The sequence below is a fragment of the Narcine bancroftii genome, chromosome 6 (genome assembly GCF_036971445.1).
Source record: "Narcine bancroftii isolate sNarBan1 chromosome 6, sNarBan1.hap1, whole genome shotgun sequence".
Taxonomy (NCBI): domain Eukaryota; kingdom Metazoa; phylum Chordata; class Chondrichthyes; order Torpediniformes; family Narcinidae; genus Narcine; species Narcine bancroftii.
The window spans coordinates 174385780-174403290 of NC_091474.1; the positions used below are offsets into that span (position 1 = coordinate 174385780).

A 17511-nucleotide genomic window follows, 5' to 3' on the forward strand; every position below is an offset into this window, starting at 1 on the left:
TCTATTTTTTATAAATCCTGTTTGGTCTTTATGTATTATTTTAGGTAAATATTGAGCTAATCTATTAGCCATAACTTTAGCTACAATTTTATAATCCACATTTAACAACGATATTGGTCGATAAGAAGAAACCTGTAAAGGATCTTTATCTTTTTTTGGTATAACTGTAATTATAGCATTAGAGCAAGATTCAGGTAATTGAAAAGTTTTATAAATTTGCTGTATTACATCCTTATAAATAGAAGATATATCAACATAAAAAGTTTTATAAAACTCTATAGAAAACACATCTTCACCAGGTGCCTTGCCATTTGGCATCTCTCTTATTGCCATTACAATTTCATTTTCTGTAAAAGATTTATCCAACTCTTATCTATCCTCTTGATTCAGTTGTGGCAATGTAATATTTTTCAAAAAAGAATCTATTGCATCTTCAGTTACATCCTTATATTCTGAAGTATATAATTTTAAAAAAATACAAAATTCCTCATTAATTTCTTTTTGTCTAAAAGTAATACCCGATTTCTTTCTAATTGCTGGTATAATCCTAAATAATTGTTCTTTTTTCAACTGCCATGAAAGCACTTTATGAGCTTTCACACCCCATTCATAAAACTTATGTTTAGTTCGATTCATTAAACATTCAAACCGATATGTTTGTAATTCATTATATTTAAATTTTAAATTAGTTAATTGATTCTTTTGCATTTCAGTAGGATTTTTTTGAAATTCTTTTTCAGTTACAGTTATCTTTTTCTCTAAATCTTCAATCTCTCTGATTCTCTCTTTCTTTACTTTAGAAGCATAACTAATAATTTGACCTCGTAAAAAAGCTTTCATTGCATCCCATAAAACAAAATGACTAGAAACAGAATTAATATTATTACTAATAAAAACCTCAATTTGATTTTTTAGATAACTAATAAATTCTGGTTTTTGTAATAACATAGTATTAAATCTCCATCTTGAGGTTCTCTGAACATCTTGCGAACTCTGATATTCTAATAATAGTAATGAATGATCTGAAACCAACCTTGCCTTATAATCCACAGATATAACCCTATCTTGCAAATGCGTTGAAATTAAAAAATAATCAATTCTTGAAAAAGAATTACGGCGTGAAGAATAAAAAGAAAAATCTTTCTCTGTAGGATTAAATCTTCGCCAAATATCAACTAAATTCAAATCTGTCATCATGTTAGTCACTTGAACTGCCATTTTAGATTTCTTAATTGCTCTTGGATACTTGTCCAATAAAGGCTCCAATACCACATTTAAATCTCCCCCAATCATCACATTAGAATTTGCTTGTCCAAGTAATAAAGATATATCCACAACAAAAGCTGTATCCTCAACATTTGGAGCATAAACATCAAGCAAAGTCCAAGCCTCGTTAAAGATTGTACAATTCAGTTTTAATCATCTTCCACCATTTTTCTCTTCATTCTGTAACTGAAATGGTAGATTCTTGTGCACCAAAATTGCCACTCCTTTTGCCTTTGAATTAAATGAATAATAAAAAACTTGTCCAACCCATTCACGTTTAAGTTTCAAATGTTCCTTATCCGTTAAATGAGTTTCCTGCAAAAAAGCCACATCAACTTTTAATTTTTTTAAATAAGCAAGTACTTTCTTACGCTTAATAGGATTATTTAAACCCTGGACATTAAGAGAAGCGAACTTTAATTTAGACATTTCTTACAACAACACAAGAGAAAAAAAAGAAAAAAAACCAAGAAAAAAAAGAAAAAGAAAAAAAAACACCCCTTCCCCTTATCCCCTCTTATAACTACAACAAAAAAAAGAAATTATTTTGTTGAAAAAAATAATAAAGAAACTTCACTCCTTAATCCAAAAATTAATTTAAAAAAAACAGGTAGGAGGTTACGACTACCTCCTCCTGTCTGAACCGCACAATGCGGTAACTCCCACAAAATATTGGGTATGAGATAACTCACACGTAGCTGACGACTTCTGGAAAATAATGCCCACCCAGTTCCCTCTCCTAGCTCCCATTTCACACTAAACTATCATCATTATCTAAACCTTCTCAAGAATTTTTTTTAAATTTAATCAGCTTTGTCACTCCGACCACCATTGCTTCCATTTCTTCTTGAAATTCGGTTCCCATCTTGCATCTCCACTCTCTTCGGAGACCGTGGAGGACTACGTCGTTCCTGGAATTGCGTAATTGGTAACAGTTGAGCAAAGTCCATAGGTTCTTTAGGGTTATCAAAAAATTTTGGTTGATATCCATCCAGAAAAATCTTCAATACTGCAGGGTATCTAAAAGTTGCTTTATATCCTTTTTTCCATAACACTTCTTTCACAGGATTAAATTCACGTTGTTGAGACATAATTTCTTGACTCAAATCTGGATTTAAAAAAAACACGATTGTTCTGGACCATCAAAGGAGATCTGCTTTGTTGAGCATTTCTAATAGCCACACGCAAAATTGTCTCTCTATCATAATAATTTAAACAACGGACCAGAACAGGTCTTGGATTCTGTCCTTGAAAAGGCTTTCTTCTCAAAGCTCGATGAGCACGTTCCAGTATTAAACCATCCGGGAACTTATCTTGTCCTAAAACTTGAGGGATCCAATCAGTAAAGAATTTTCTTGGATCTGGTCCTTCTATATCTTCTGACAATCCAATAATTTTTACGTTGTTCCGTCTAGACTGATTCTCCAAATTATCAACCTTTTTCGCTAAATTTTTATTCTGAGTTTGTAAAGTTTCAATTGTTTTATTTACGTCTTGTATTTGGTCTTGCACCTCAACTATACCTTGGTCACAAACATCAAGTCTTTCATTCATTTCAAGCTTAAAAGCTCCATAATCAACCGTTTGTTGAGTATTAATGTCCACCAAGGTATTAAGCTTGGTATTAACTTGAACCAAAGATTTACCTAACTCTTTGATTGAAGAAGATAACTTAAATTCAAGATTCTTAATAAGCATATCAACTGGAATAGATTCAGGCAAAATAGGGTCCTGCTGTTTCTGAATAACCAGAGGGTCTTCTAATCCTTCCCTTAGTTTAACTGCTTTTCTTGCAGTCTGACTCCGTGTAGAAACCCCTACCACAACCTCCTCAGCAATATCAGAAGACTGGTATTCAGGGTTATCCTTAACCCATATTACATCAAGAGCCTTCATTACATCAAGATCTATTGAAGTCTTCATAACTGGTGGTGCATTTCGCAGCGCCACCGCTACATCGATCGGTGGACGTCTCTTTAAAGTCGGGTCTTCAGCTGGCGGCGTCCCAGCTGTTTCAACTGTCAAAAGTTCAGTGACAGCGCTCATAGCGGGCGTTGATTGAAATACACGCGCCTGGCTAGCTCTTTGTTCCAAAGGGTGCCGGGCGCCATCTTTAAAGAGCCCTACCGGTACAGAGCGGAGCTCCTTTGCCGAATCCTGCACTTCTCCTCTTGGATCCATTTCACGCTGAGTCCTGGCTTCTTGTAAACAGGTAGGCTCAGATAACTTCGGGAAATGTAATTTCTTAATGATCTGTTGCCGTTTTCTTTTACTTTTTTACAACAATTGTACCATTAGAAGCTAGTTTAACACCTCTAACTACATAAACTTTTTAGAAAGTTTCAACGGGCACTTATAGACAAAACAATAACAAAGAGTCAGGAGAGGACTGGAAGGCACGTCTGATCCTTACGCCATCTTGCCACGCCCCCCCCCAACAATCAGCTCCTTACTTTTGGCGACATTGAGTACAAATTTTTATTGGTGCACCAATGAGCCAAGTATTCAATCTCCAGCCTGTGTGCTGACTCAACTTTTTTAAATCAACCCACTATTGTGATATCGTCGGCAAATTTGTAGATGGTGATGTAGGTGTAAAATGAGTAGAGCAGGGAGCTAAGAACACTGCCCCGTGGTGCTCCGGTACTGATGGAGATTGTGGTGAAGAAGTTCTTACCAATCTTCATTGACTCGTCTGGAGGTGAGAAAATCCTTAATCGAATTGCGTAGTGGGGTGTTAATTATGTACTTGTATCTGTGTGATTGTTGGGAAAGATTGGGCTCATATTTACTTCAGAATATTGCTTCGAGGAGATTCTGGTCAAGTTGCAATCAGTAATAAAAAAAAAGAGTCTTAAATTTAAAATTGATTATTTTCTGAATCAGTGTGTGTAAAACTGTGCTGCTGTTAAGTATGCATGTATGGATAGATAAAAAGATGTGTTTGAAGGACAGTCTTATAGAAGAAGACGACCCTGAACTGAATAGGTTTAAGAGGACATTCTAGAGAGTGGGTGTGGATAGATAAAAAGATGTGTTTGAAGGACAGTCTTATAGAAGAAGACGACCCTGAACTGAATAGGTTTAAGAGGACATTCTAGAGAGTGGGGGCTTGACCATTGAAGGTATAGTTGCCAATGAAGGAGCAAAGGAGAGAAGAATGCCATATCCTGCCATTCTATTTTTCCTCTGACACCAATCCAGTGGCAGGATATGGTAAAGGATTGGCTACAAACAGCAGAGTTTTGGATGACCAGGACTTGAACCATCTCTGACTTGCGTTGTCTGAATCTGAGACTTTAAGAAGAAAGGTATTTTTTATTTGGTCCATTCATGCTGTGCTTTGGACACATACAAACTTGCACCCTTTGAACAAGAAAGATAGAGGCTGAACTGTGGGGAAAGCCAGCTTGGCAGGGGTTCATTCAATCAAAGGGTGTTCAAACAGACAAAGCAATTCATGAATCAGAAATGAGTACTTCAAAGCACAAGTCTGTAACTTTGTTCACCTCAATGAAATTTAAATTAGATGACTGAATCAAAGTGGCAACACTGGAGGTGATAGGAAAATTATTGCAGAGTAAAGGCTGTAACATACTAGATATCTGTTTCCTCAATTTATATCATCAGTAAGTGGGAATCTCAAAGTCTATTGCTAATTTTATTCCCTGGCTTTCTTTTAATATCCTGACAGCAAGTGATGATCATACCTTTGATGAAGGGCTCTAGCCCGGAACATTAAAGGATACTGTTTGATCTGTTGAGCTTCTCCAGCATTTTGTTTTTTTTTAACATTCAAGACATTCGTCTGACTTCCACAAAATAATGGTCCTTCACCAACCTGCCCATTTTGTACACTGACTTGAGTAAATGTTTAACACCTCATTCAATGTGCTGCAAGTTACAGTTTAAATATAATTTAAATCAAGTTTCTGTACAGCAACATTTATAAGAGTCATAATAGCATGGAACAGTATGTTTTGCCATAACTCATTCATGATCATCAAGTTGGCATTCTGGATTATCCCCTTTGGCCTGCATTTGCTCCATAGCCTTCTATGGTTTCAGCTTATTAACTTCAGTTTGGCTTTTAATACGATCATTCCCCAGAGGCTGGTGGGAAAGCTGTCCTCTCTGGGACTCTTTCTGTAATTCTATTCTAGACTCCTAACAGAAAGACCACAGTCGGTCTGGGTAGGTTACAGAATGTCGAGCACCGTCACGCTGAACAATCGCGCACTTCAGCTCACTCCTGTTCACCGACTGACCCTGGACCGCATCGCCAGATCCAGCTCCAACAGTTGTCATCAAGTTTGCAGATGACACAACAGTCGTCGGCCTCATCAGCAACAATGATGAGTTGCAACTACAGAGAAGAGGTGGAAAATCTCGAGAACTGTTGTGAGAATAACAACCTGAATCTCAAAGTGGACAAGACAAAGATGATCATAGATTTCAGGAGGACCAGGAATGACACACTCCACTACACATCAACAACTCTGTACGGGTAGACCCCGACTTCTGGCCCTAATTGGTTCCGAGGAACTGGTCATATCTTGAAATGGCAGCATCGGAACTCCACTTTAAACCCCTATATCTTATTAGAGTTCATCAAATCCAACAAGATGTCCCCCAAGCTCTTGCAAAAGGTTGAAAACAAAGGCCAGTTTTCACGAGAGGTTGGCCACCATTGCCAGAGGTATTATTTTTGAAAAGTAGGCCCCTACTTTCATCAAGAAAGCATTAATGTTTATATTACATATTTTTCATTTCTTTTTTTGGTCGTATGTGCAGATAGATGCATGTCGCATCAGTCGCAGGTCGGAGACTACCTGTAGTAGAGAGAATGGACAGCACTAAATTCCCTGAAGTTCACTTAACCTATTGTGAACACTCAGAATCTCCTCACTTGTCAGGAAGGTACAACAGCGACTGTACTTCCTGAGAAAACTGAAGTGGGCAAGGCTACCAGCCACCATTATGTCAACCTTCTACAGGAGCTCTATCAAGAGTGTCTTGGCCGGCTGCAACACAGTGTGGTACGGTTGCTGCAGAGAAATGGATTGGAGGTCAATCCACAGAATCATAAGTGTGGCAGAGAGGATCACTGGAGCCTCCCTCCCCCCATCAATGTGATCCACCGGAGTTGTCGTCTGAAGAGGGTACTCAAAATCATTGAGGATCCTTTCTACCCTGCACACAGCATCTTTCAGCTGCTCCCATCAGGGAAGAGATTCAGGAATATCAGAACCAGCACCACCAGGCTGAGGAACAGCTTCTTCCCATGGGTAGTGAAAATGCTGAAAGACTAAAGGAACTGCTCACAATAACCATCCGAGGCTCTCATATGTACTAAACAATACATTTATTTATTTGTATAGATAAAATACTTGTCCTGCATATGTATTGTTTGTCTATAAGCGTTATGTCTGATTATGTATCTACATTTGTGCAATCAGTTAACAATAAACTTGACCTGTGATCCCTTCAGTTCTGTAAATCTGTCCAAATATCTTTTGAATGTTATTATTGTGCCAGCTTCTAGTTTCTTTTGGCAGCTCATTCCAAATGCAGACCACTCACAGAGTGAAAAAGTTGCCCCTTAGGTCTCACTTAAATTTCTCCCCTCATCTTAAATCTATTCCCTCTAGTTTCAGAACAAAGACTGTGAACATTCTCTTTATTATACCCCTCATGATTTTATAAACCCTTATAAGATCGCCCCTCAGCCTTACTCCCCATCGCAGTGGTTTTCAAACTGTCCCCCTAAACTCAATTAAGTATGATTAAAACAGTGGTTTACAAACCTTTTTCTTTCCACTCACATCCACCTTTAGCAATCCCTATGCCATAAGTGCTCTGTGATTAGAGAGGGATTGCTTAAGGTGGATGTGAGTGGAAAGAAAAAGGTTTGTAAACCACTGTTTTAATCATACTTAATTGATTTGTTATGTGCACAGTTTCATAACTCCAAAGGAAATGGGTCAAAGACAATTTTTCCCAAGCAAAATATTTAATTAACAATTGGGTCTAGAGCAGTGTTCTCAACCTTCTATTCCCACTCATATACCACCTTAAGCAATCCCTTACCAATCACAGAGCACTTATGGCATAGGGATTGCTTAAAGTGCAATGTGAGTTTGGGGGGGCAGGGGGCATAGTTTGAAAACCACTGTATAAGGAATAAAGACCCAGCCTATCCAACCCTCAAGCCGTCCTTGGATCCTTAATGATCAAACTTTCCAGATTAACTTGCCAAGTTGGATCATGTCAAAGGTCTTGCTGAAGTTCATGTATACATCGTCCACTGTCTTGCCCTTACCAATCTTCTTCAGGATCTCTTCAAAAAACTCGTATCTGATTTGTGAGACACGATCTCCTATGAACAAATCCATGCTAACTAACTCTAATTAATCCTTGACCATCCAAATGCTGGTAGATCCTATCCTTCAGAATCTTCTCCAGCAAATTTCACCTCCATCTTGTGTGCTTTTTTGCTCTTCTGATTTCCTTCTATGCACACTTTCACACTCCTTATATTCATCCAGGGATATGTTTGATCTGGTCTGCTTAGGTCTGATGTATGGTTCCTTTTCTTCTGACCAGTACTGATGAGAATGCAATGGAGAGGGTTAGTAAATTCCAGTTCCCTGGTGTCCACGTATCAGAGGACCATATGGAGCCAGAACTTCAAGGCAACTATGAAGAAGGAACTGAGAAATCTCTGAGGAGATTTGGCATTCCATCCAATACTCCAAGAAACTTCTAAAGGTGTCTACAGGAAGCAGAAGGCTGCAAAAAGTAGGAAACATAGCCAAGTCCATCATAGATTGCCTTAAGAAAGCTGCCAACATCACAGTGGGGCCCCATCACCCTAGTCACAACCTCTTCCTATTGCTACCTTTGGACAGAAGCCTTAAGTCCAGCACTTTGAGGTTCAAGATCAGTTTCTTTCCAATGGCTGTCACTCTTTTGAACCTCTTCTTAAAACCCTAATCATAAAGAGTGCCCTATTGAAATGCCATTTTTTTATTAATGGTATCTATTCTTTATGTTTATTATCTCTTTTTGTACTGGGTTAATTCAATGTAAACTGTAGCAGTTAATAAGAATATTGGTCCTTATGTGGCAGCAAGTTCATTACCATTAGATATCATAATGATCAGATCCACTTCAGTATAAGTCCAAAAATCCAGATGCCAGAAATCAAGAGCGCTGTGAACATGGACTTCTCGAAAACTTTTGGCTTTTGTGTGCATGCATGTGATGATGGATGCGTAAGCGCCACAGATGGACAGCGGCAACAAGCAACCTTGCGGAAATAGCAGAAAGCAAAATAAAATGTTTTTTTTTGTACTTTGTATTTTATATGAAAAAATATTTCATTAATAAACTATCAACATTTAACCATTTATTCTCCTTAAATTTGAATTTTAAAAGTATTGCCCAAGAATCCAGAAAATCCGGACTGACCAATCCCCAAGCAGTCTGGATTTTAGGACTTTTACTATACCTCTATATTCTACATCAACCAAGGTTTCTCAAATTACCAGCTTCAACCTTCACCCTAACAAGAACATGTGCCTAAACTTTTGCTATCTAAAATGTCTAATTTTCTAGCGGTCCCCTTACCTAAAAATATCCTTTCCTAATTGACTCCTCCAGTTCTTGCCTTAATTACTCTCAAATCAGCTTTGTACCAATTAAAGACCTTGACTATTTCAAAACTACTGGAAATATGGTCAAAAATGTAAAATCTGTTTTTATATTATGGTCTATATCATTTGGCGCAAATGGACAAAAACCAATCTTGAATGTTTTTCACAGAACTATTTTTATTTCTGATGTGTGCTTTTTAAACAAAAAACAGCTGTTTCTCTTTATATTCCCTTGTCATCTAAACTAAACACCAATAAAATTACAAGAACAAAACTAATGAATGAAAGCAGTTTCTCCAGGAAAACAATGATCAAATGGATAAAGGTGGCCGAAGTGACACGTCACTAGATAGGTGACCAAAGCAACTTGCAGCAGGCTCACTCCAGTTACAGTGGATAATGACTTCCGCTGGCTGTATCCTTTCCATTGCTGACATCTGGGAATTCAATTAAAGAGAGATTGGGTGGCTAGAGTTACACCCTGATCTCATTAAGCAGTTAACAACTGCAATACTGCATGTGGCTTGAGAGTTATGCTGACCACTCCTCCCATTTTACGTCATAGATCCATGACTTGCCATGCAATCGACAAAATTTAATTCTGATGATCTTCCAGTATGTGGGATCATTAAAAAAAAACTTTCTTGACTAAATGCCTATCATAATGGTGGCTAGGTGGGATGTTGCAAAATGGTTGTAGAAAACTAGTTGTCTGTGCCTGATTGTACCAAATCTGTGCTTTGGATGGATGTACATTATTCCGTAAATGGTTATATGGTTATACTTGCGCAGCACAGATGACTGGCATAAAGCCAAGAGGCTGAAGAGACATGAGCCAATAAAGTTTAAGACAAGTCAAAATGAAGTATGAAAATACAACAGACCAGTAGTATTTTCCATTTGAATATACAAAAGTGTGGACAGTGAAATTTGGTAATGTAGAGAAAATGAGCAAACTGGAAATATCTATAAATGATGAAGGCCCACAAAATTAAATTTGTGTGGAATACCTAGGCAAAACTATTCGAATAGACAGTGAAAAAAGTTGAACTACCCACCAGCAGACGGGTTAATGAAGTGTGCAATGGTGCTGGGAATGCAGTGTTTATAAACGAATGGGCAAAAAGCTAGTTAACTAGAGGTCTTATTTAGGAATAGAGTGATTGAATAAGGAAGAGTGATGGTCACGTCAATTTAGGGCACATGGCATATATTAGCTTATCCGGTTCAACTAACTTAAGTATGATGGAGTAGTTTCCAATGCTCTTCATCAGAGTACCAAAGGGCAAGGGAGGTCAGTAATGGCAGAGATTAAGGTAACTGTGGGTGTATTCTGGCCTCATGTGGAGGATATGGGATGAGTGGAACCAGAGGACTACTTACTGAATTGCTGGAATGAAATGGTTTAAGTTATCACTGTTATAAGAGGGCTGCAAAGATAAACAGATGATTTTAATTGGGGCCCAGGACAGGATCAAGGTCTGCTTTCTCCCTTCGTCCAAACCTCCATTTCAATTCTAGTCCTGCTCACGTATTATGAATGTTGAAGTCATTCCAATATCCAAGATGCTCTTTATCTGAGAGGTCAGAACTTAGGATATTCCAGGTGCAGGAATTCCTGTTTCTCTCCTAGCTCCTTTTAACAATGTTGATTTTTGGGTTTGTGAAAGTTAACCTCCACACATGCATTCATGGTCTTAGCCTAGTCACTCATCAAATTGAAATGGCCAGCTGTTAGTGTTGGTGAATATTTTGTACTCTGAGAGGAGTCGTGACTTCTTCATCAAAGGGTAGTGGAAGTAGAGTATTTGAATATCTTAAAGGTAGAGGTAGGGAGATGGTTAATAAGCAAGTGGGAGAGAAGTTATGTGGGGGCATTGATGGTGTGTGGAGTTGAGGTTAGAATCAAATTAACCATTTTCTTATTAATTAATGTTGGATCCCCATTTCATATGCTCATGCCTGAGTACATTGAGAGAAAGTTGTTAATAATAATTTCAGAGAGATTGCTGGGGTTGAATTAAAATATTAGATGCTAATGTTTTAGACATGCTATAAACCATTTCAAATCTTCTTTTTCTTTGGCTTGGCTTCGCGGACGAAGATTTATGGAGGGGGTAAAAAGTCCACGTCAGCTGCAGGCTCGTTTGTGGCTGACAAGTCCGATGCGGGACAGGCAGACACGATTGCAGCGGCTGCAGGGGAAAATTGGTTGGTTGGGGTTGGGTGTTGGGTTTTTCCTCCTTTGCCTTTTGTCAGTGAGGTGGGCTCTGCGGTCTTCTTCAAAGGAGGTTGCTGCCCGCCAAACTGTGAGGCGCCAAGATGCACGGTTTGAGGCGTTATCAGCCCACTGGTGGTGGTCAATGTGGCAGGCACCAAGAGATTTCTTTAGGCAGTCCTTGTACCTTTTCTTTGGTGCACCTCTGTCACGGTGGCCAGTGGAGAGCTCGCCATATAACACGATCTTGGGAAGGCGATGGTCCTCCATTCTGGAGACGTGACCCATCCAGTGCAGCTGGATCTTCAGCAGCGTGGACTCGATGCTGTCGACCTCTGCCATCTCAAGTACTTCGACGTTAGGGATGTAAGCGCTCCAATGGATGTTGAGGATGGAGCGGAGACAACGCTGGTGGAAGCGTTCTAGGAGCCGTAGGTGGTGCCGGTAGAGGACCCATGATTCGGAGCCGAACAGGAGTGTGGGTATGACAACGGCTCTGTATACGCTTATCTTTGTGAGGTTTTTCAGTTGGTTGTTTTTCCAGACTCTTTTGTGTAGTCTTCCAAAGGCGCTATTTGCCTTGGCGAGTCTGTTGTCTATCTCATTGTCGATCCTTGCATCTGATGAAATGGTGCAGCCGAGATAGGTAAACTGGTTGACCGTTTTGAGTTTTGTGTGCCCGATGGAGATGTGGGGGGGCTGGTAATCATGGTGGGGAGCTGGCTGATGGAGGACCTCAGTTTTCTTCAGGCTGACTTCCAGGCCAAACATTTTGGCAGTTTCCGCAAAGCAGGACGTCATGCGCTGAAGAGCTGGCTCTGAATGGGCAACTAAAGCGGCATCGTCTGCAAAGAGTAGTTCACGGACAAGTTTCTCTTGTGTCTTGGTGTGAGCTTGCAGGCGCCTCAGATTGAAGAGACTGCCATCCGTGCGGTACCGGATGTAAACAGCGTCTTCATTGTTGGGGTCTTTCATGGCTTCTTCAGCATAAATTGGGGATAAGATTTTTTAGCAGCATTGAGAAGCAGAATGTTAGAAAGAATCATTTAGTACCATTGGGCCCATTGTTGTTCGTTATATACATTAATGATCTAGATGATGGGGTGGTGAATTGGATTAGTAAATATGCAGACGATACTAAGATAGGTGGAATAGTGGATAATGAAGAAGGTTTTCAAGGATTGCAGAGGGATTTGGGCTGCTTAGAAAAGTGGGCTTAAAAATGGCAGATGGAATTTAATGTTGATAAGTGTGAGGTGCTTCATTTTGCTAAGAAGAATCAGAATAGGACATACATGGTAAATGGGAGAGCATTGAGGAATACAGAAGAGCAGAAAGATTTAGGAGTAACGGTACATCGTTCCCTGAAGGTAGAAACTCACGTGAATAGGGTGGTGAAGAAGGCTTTTAGTATGCTGGCCTTTATCAATCATTGCATGGAATATAGGAGTTGGGAGGTGATGTTGAGATTGTATAAGACATTGGTGCAGCCTAATTTGGAGTTCTGTGTGCAGTTCTGGTCGCCTAATTATAGGAAGGATATAAACAGAGTGGAGAGAGCGCAGAGAAGGTTTACCAGAATGTTACCTGGGTTTAAGCATCTTGAGTATAGGGAGAGATTGGACAGATTAGGTCTTTATTCTTTGGAGCGTAGAAGGTTGAGAGGGGATTTGATAGAAGTATTTAAGATTATGAAATGGATAGACAGAGTGGATGTGGATAGACTATTTCCGTTAAGAGGAGGAAAGATTAAAACAAGAGGACATGAGTTAAGAATTAAGGGGCAGAGGTTTAGAGGTAACATGAGGGGGAACTTCTTTACTCAGAGAGTGGTAGCCGTGTGGAATGAGCTTCCGGGAGAAATAGTGGCGGCGGAGTCAATTGTATTATTTAAGAAAAGGTTGGACAGGTGTATGGATGAGAAGAAGATGGAGGGTTATGGGCATTGTGCAGGGAGGTGGGACCAGAAAGGGGTGTTTGGTTCGGTGCGGACTAGAAGGGCCTAATGGCCTGTTTCCGTGCTGTAATTGTTATGTTAAATGTTATGTTATGATCAAGTGTGTACCATCAGATAGATAAAAGTATATTTAAGAAACTGACCGGTATTCACAGGTTGACATTAAAATTCAAACAATAAGTCTTGACATGTTCTAGCTGCAATGATGGTAATAATGTCCATTATTACTAATATTCTCGAGGGCAAGTGCTTTCAGAAAGAAAACTGGGTAAATATACAAGACTGCCCTTTGCCCCCACAAAAATATTGATAATATATCTTTACCTCCTATGGATATTGCGACCGACTGAGTTCCTCCAGCATTTCTGTGTTTTTACTACAAATCACAGAGTCTGTAGACTTCCGTGTTTCACTCGTGTGTAGCATTTGTCTGTTATGGAATATTATCGCACTGTTTTCTGACTGCAACATACACTCTGCAGACAATGAACTGAAATTTACAGAACTATTAAATTCTTTAAATTCTTATTTACTGAACACAAGTCAAAGACATTGAGTGGAGATTGTATTAAAAACCTGTCAACTAAAATGATCTACATCATTTTAAAGTAAGTATTTTAAGCCTACTTCTATTACAAAAATTGCATTAATTAGTTCACAAACTTGAATGTTTTCAACTTGTTGATAATATTCACTTACCTCACTAACTGCACAACCAGGAATAAATTACATGTGACCATTTATCATTTCCTTCACATTACTTTGACAAGTACGCAAATAATGAATGCTTTAACCACAGCACCCAAGTAATCCACTGGAACATCCCAGTCTCCCATCAGATTAAAATGAGATCTCGAAATGTCATTGAGCCAAACAGCATGGAAACAGATCCTCAGCCCATGAAGTGCACACTGACCATGGAGCACCCATTTACACTAATTCTACATTTGTTATATTTGTTTTTCTTAAACAGCCTTGGAATCACAAATAATTTAGCAGCGATTCACACATTTTGACTTCAGTCTTATAAGGTATGCAAACATTTTAAAGGTTTGTATATCTGTATTATGCAGCCATCTAGCAATAAAAATTACATTTAAAATCTTCTCACAAATATCTCCTTTCTAATCGCTTAGAGCAGACCTGAAATAGGAATGCTAAATCTTTTATATCAAATATATCAGGAGAAAATGCTTCAATTTCTTCAGGCAGAGTGAACAAGGGAGAGAAATAGCAGAGAAGGCGACCCAATAGGACAGTGAATACGGCAGTGGACCAGCAAGGGGCTCAGCGGCTGAGGGAGCTACACAGACTATGGGCAACATGGTCATGGATCCACATGGGCTGCAAGCTGCTGGAGATTGGCTCATGGGAACCAGGTATTGGAGCTGGGATTCGAGAGGGGGTTGCGAGCAAGAACGACTCCTGAATGGTATTGGGGCTGAAGGCTTTCTGATCGTGTCGGAGGTTTGGATTTGGAACTCAGGTTGCAACTGCATAGGCTGTGGGAACACTAGAGGCAAACCTATGGACACTCAGTGACTCTAAAGGGACTCTCTTTTGCTTCTCTTTATTACTGTTAAGGGGCAGGGGGTGACTCTAATGTTGACTCATTGTCTGCCTTATGGTAGGCAGAAGGCAATTTCATGTAATATTAAATGTTCTGTACAATTATACTGACAACAAAGGAATCTTAGTTTCTTAGAGTCAATGGCTGGATCTTTTACTGAAATGGCTCTTACTAATTAACTAGGTAGAACTTTAGGATCCTGAAGTGAAGGCAGATGTCCTGATCTTCCACGCATGGAATTCAACAAACAACATAAACTTCCACAGATTTCCCAAATGTTAGGCTGGGATTTATCTGCTGTACGTGCACCAGGTTAGGTGTTAGTTTACAGGGCCCTTTGATTTAAATGGAAACAGTATTTTTAACGTTGTTTGAATGTTTTCAAAGACAAAGGCATTCACAAACAGTCAGCCAGATTTTCTGATGGCTTACTGGCCACAAGCCACTGGCAATAAACTGTTTCTTTCAGCATGCTTTTCCTGACAGACAGCAAGCCCAGTTTTATCAGTGTGGGAGGTGACGACTGGAGATCTGAGAGCTGAGGCTCTTTCACATCCTCTGAGAGGAGCATTTTAAAAGTCATAAAGAATGTCTAGGAACAAAAGAGACCGTAAGGGATATTGCATTTTATTTGGTCATTTACCTGCGATAAATTCTCAGCATACCTTTGGTGCTGCCTTTCCAGTTATTTTCTTCAGTAGTTCATTAAGATGATTCCAATTGCCTTGGGAGTACCAACCAGGTTGTTCGAGTGAAGGAAGTGGCTCTCGTTCTTCATCATTAACTGTGAATAAATCAAAGAGGTCATGAAAACAATTTTACATTTTCCTTGATTTAGTTACTTAAGATCTAGGCAGTGTGAGAAAATTAAAACATGATGACCATCAGGTTTAGCACACAGAATGCTGAAGCCTAACTAGAGTTAGATTATTACTACAAATGTTACGATCTGGAATTTTGTTTTTCTGTTTTTTTTTGGAGGCATTTATTTGTTCAAAACAATTGGATTAACAAATTCACAAAATTAATAGGTATAATTAAATGTTTTATCAGTATTCCAATTTGTATTTTTAATGGTACTCTGGGGAAAAAGAGCTGTGCAAAGTATTGCAGCTGAGTTAGATACTCACAGATTCAGTTCTGTGTTTCTTACCAAGAGGCACGATACAATTCTTATTTGCCAAGTCTTGCTAAAGTCCGCATTTCAGAACAAGTAGTCTGATAGCTACCTGCGGGATTACAGCAACTAGTTCACACAGGAGGTGTTCCTTGGTTTTACTATCAGGATTCAAGCCTGATAATTCATGCACCTCAATCTTAACCCATACAAAACTTTCAGTGTAATAAGTCTGTATTTTTATCAGCAATAACTGGATGATTTTCTGAAGTGCAGTGTATTAAGCCCATTCCACAGACTTATTTATTTGGCTTCAACAGACATTCTCCAGTCATTCTACTGAGAAAATACAACTCATGTCAAGTTTCTTGTGCGGTAATGTGTTAGAAATCTTAAGCTCTGATAGGATAGTGACTATAAAACATGGTTGGGTTTGTATTGAGTTTTTATTGAGAAACACAGCTGCAATCACGTTCTGCAGACCCAAAAGAATTCTGAAGCGACAGTTTGACATTCCATTGGGCAGTCAAAAATCTGGCCTCGGGCTGTGTACACAAAATATTGGTTAGCTCAATATTATACTGGTCTGGCACTTTGCAAATAACAGCCAATCTCTCTTGTTTAGGCAATGAATTGTGGAGACCATGAGGGGCCACAGGAAGGCATGTTAACTGTCAGCAATACCAGAGGTAGAACTGGTATAGACCTAGCACTTGTCTATGTATGCCTCTAAATGTTACACTGCCTGTTGTAATGTATTGAGGCAGTGTGAATGGTACAGGAGTAGGATATTTAACTGTTTTAAAAGTTCCTAAATATTCATAGTAATCTATTGGCAGTAATGATGAAAATGAGAAAGACCAAATCTATACCTCGCATTACTCCAAGACAACCAAACATCTGTCTGCACGACTGACAAAGCACATTTTTTGCACTATCTGTCCATTGTGAATATTTCTTTTTTTTCTCTTCCTCTTATATTTCTCTTCTTATGTGTTGTGTCTTTTCAGTCTTCAGAAAGCTATAGTAATTAAGATTCATAATATCTCTACATTGTACTAATACGTTATGATTATGATGTTGCGGCCATTGTGCAGACATGGCTTTTAAGAGGGACAGGATTGACAGGTCAAGGTTCCTGAGTTTCAATGATCAAGGCATTTCTGATTTGGGAGAGTGTCACAGCAGCACTCAAAAATGGGCTCTACGACTGAGGCAGTGTGAGTAGAAATCAGGAACACCTGCTACCACTCTCAGACTCCTCAACAACAAACTCAATCAGGGACTAATTTAAGGACTCTTACTTGTGCGCTTTATTGATTTTTTTTGCTCTCCCTGTATTGCACAGTCAGTTTGTTTACATTTGTTATCTGTTTACAGTTCTTTTGATTGCTTATATATGTTCACACTGTGTACAGCTTAGTTTTTGCACTACCAATTAGTGGTAATTCTGCTGTGCCCACAGGATAAAAAGGATCTCAGGGTTGTATGTGAGTGTCATGTATGTACTCTGACAATAAATCTGAACTAAGACAAGTGCAGTCAACTCAGATAGGGAACTCCAAGCACCAATCAAAGAGAGTGGCAAGCAGCTGGAATGCATTGTTGGAGATAGTGGGTGAGGCTGGTACCCTTTCAAAGACTCTTGGATAGGCCCATAGATGTAAGAATAATGAAGTGTTATGGGTTGTGAGGGAGAGAAGGTTAACATCATGGGTCGAAGGA

At 39.1% G+C, this 17511-nt stretch overlaps 1 protein-coding gene across 2 annotated transcripts in view; it reads right to left on the reverse strand.

The window, feature by feature from the left end:
- nt5dc1 (5'-nucleotidase domain containing 1) overlaps positions 1 to 17511 on the reverse strand; it is a 725609-nt gene that overhangs the window by 31661 nt on the left and 676437 nt on the right. For both annotated transcript variants that reach the window (XM_069886815.1, XM_069886814.1), the window contains one exon: positions 15335 to 15453. In XM_069886815.1, the coding sequence (XP_069742916.1) occupies positions 15335 to 15453 (119 nt within the window). The remainder of the gene's footprint in view (positions 1 to 15334; positions 15454 to 17511) is intronic.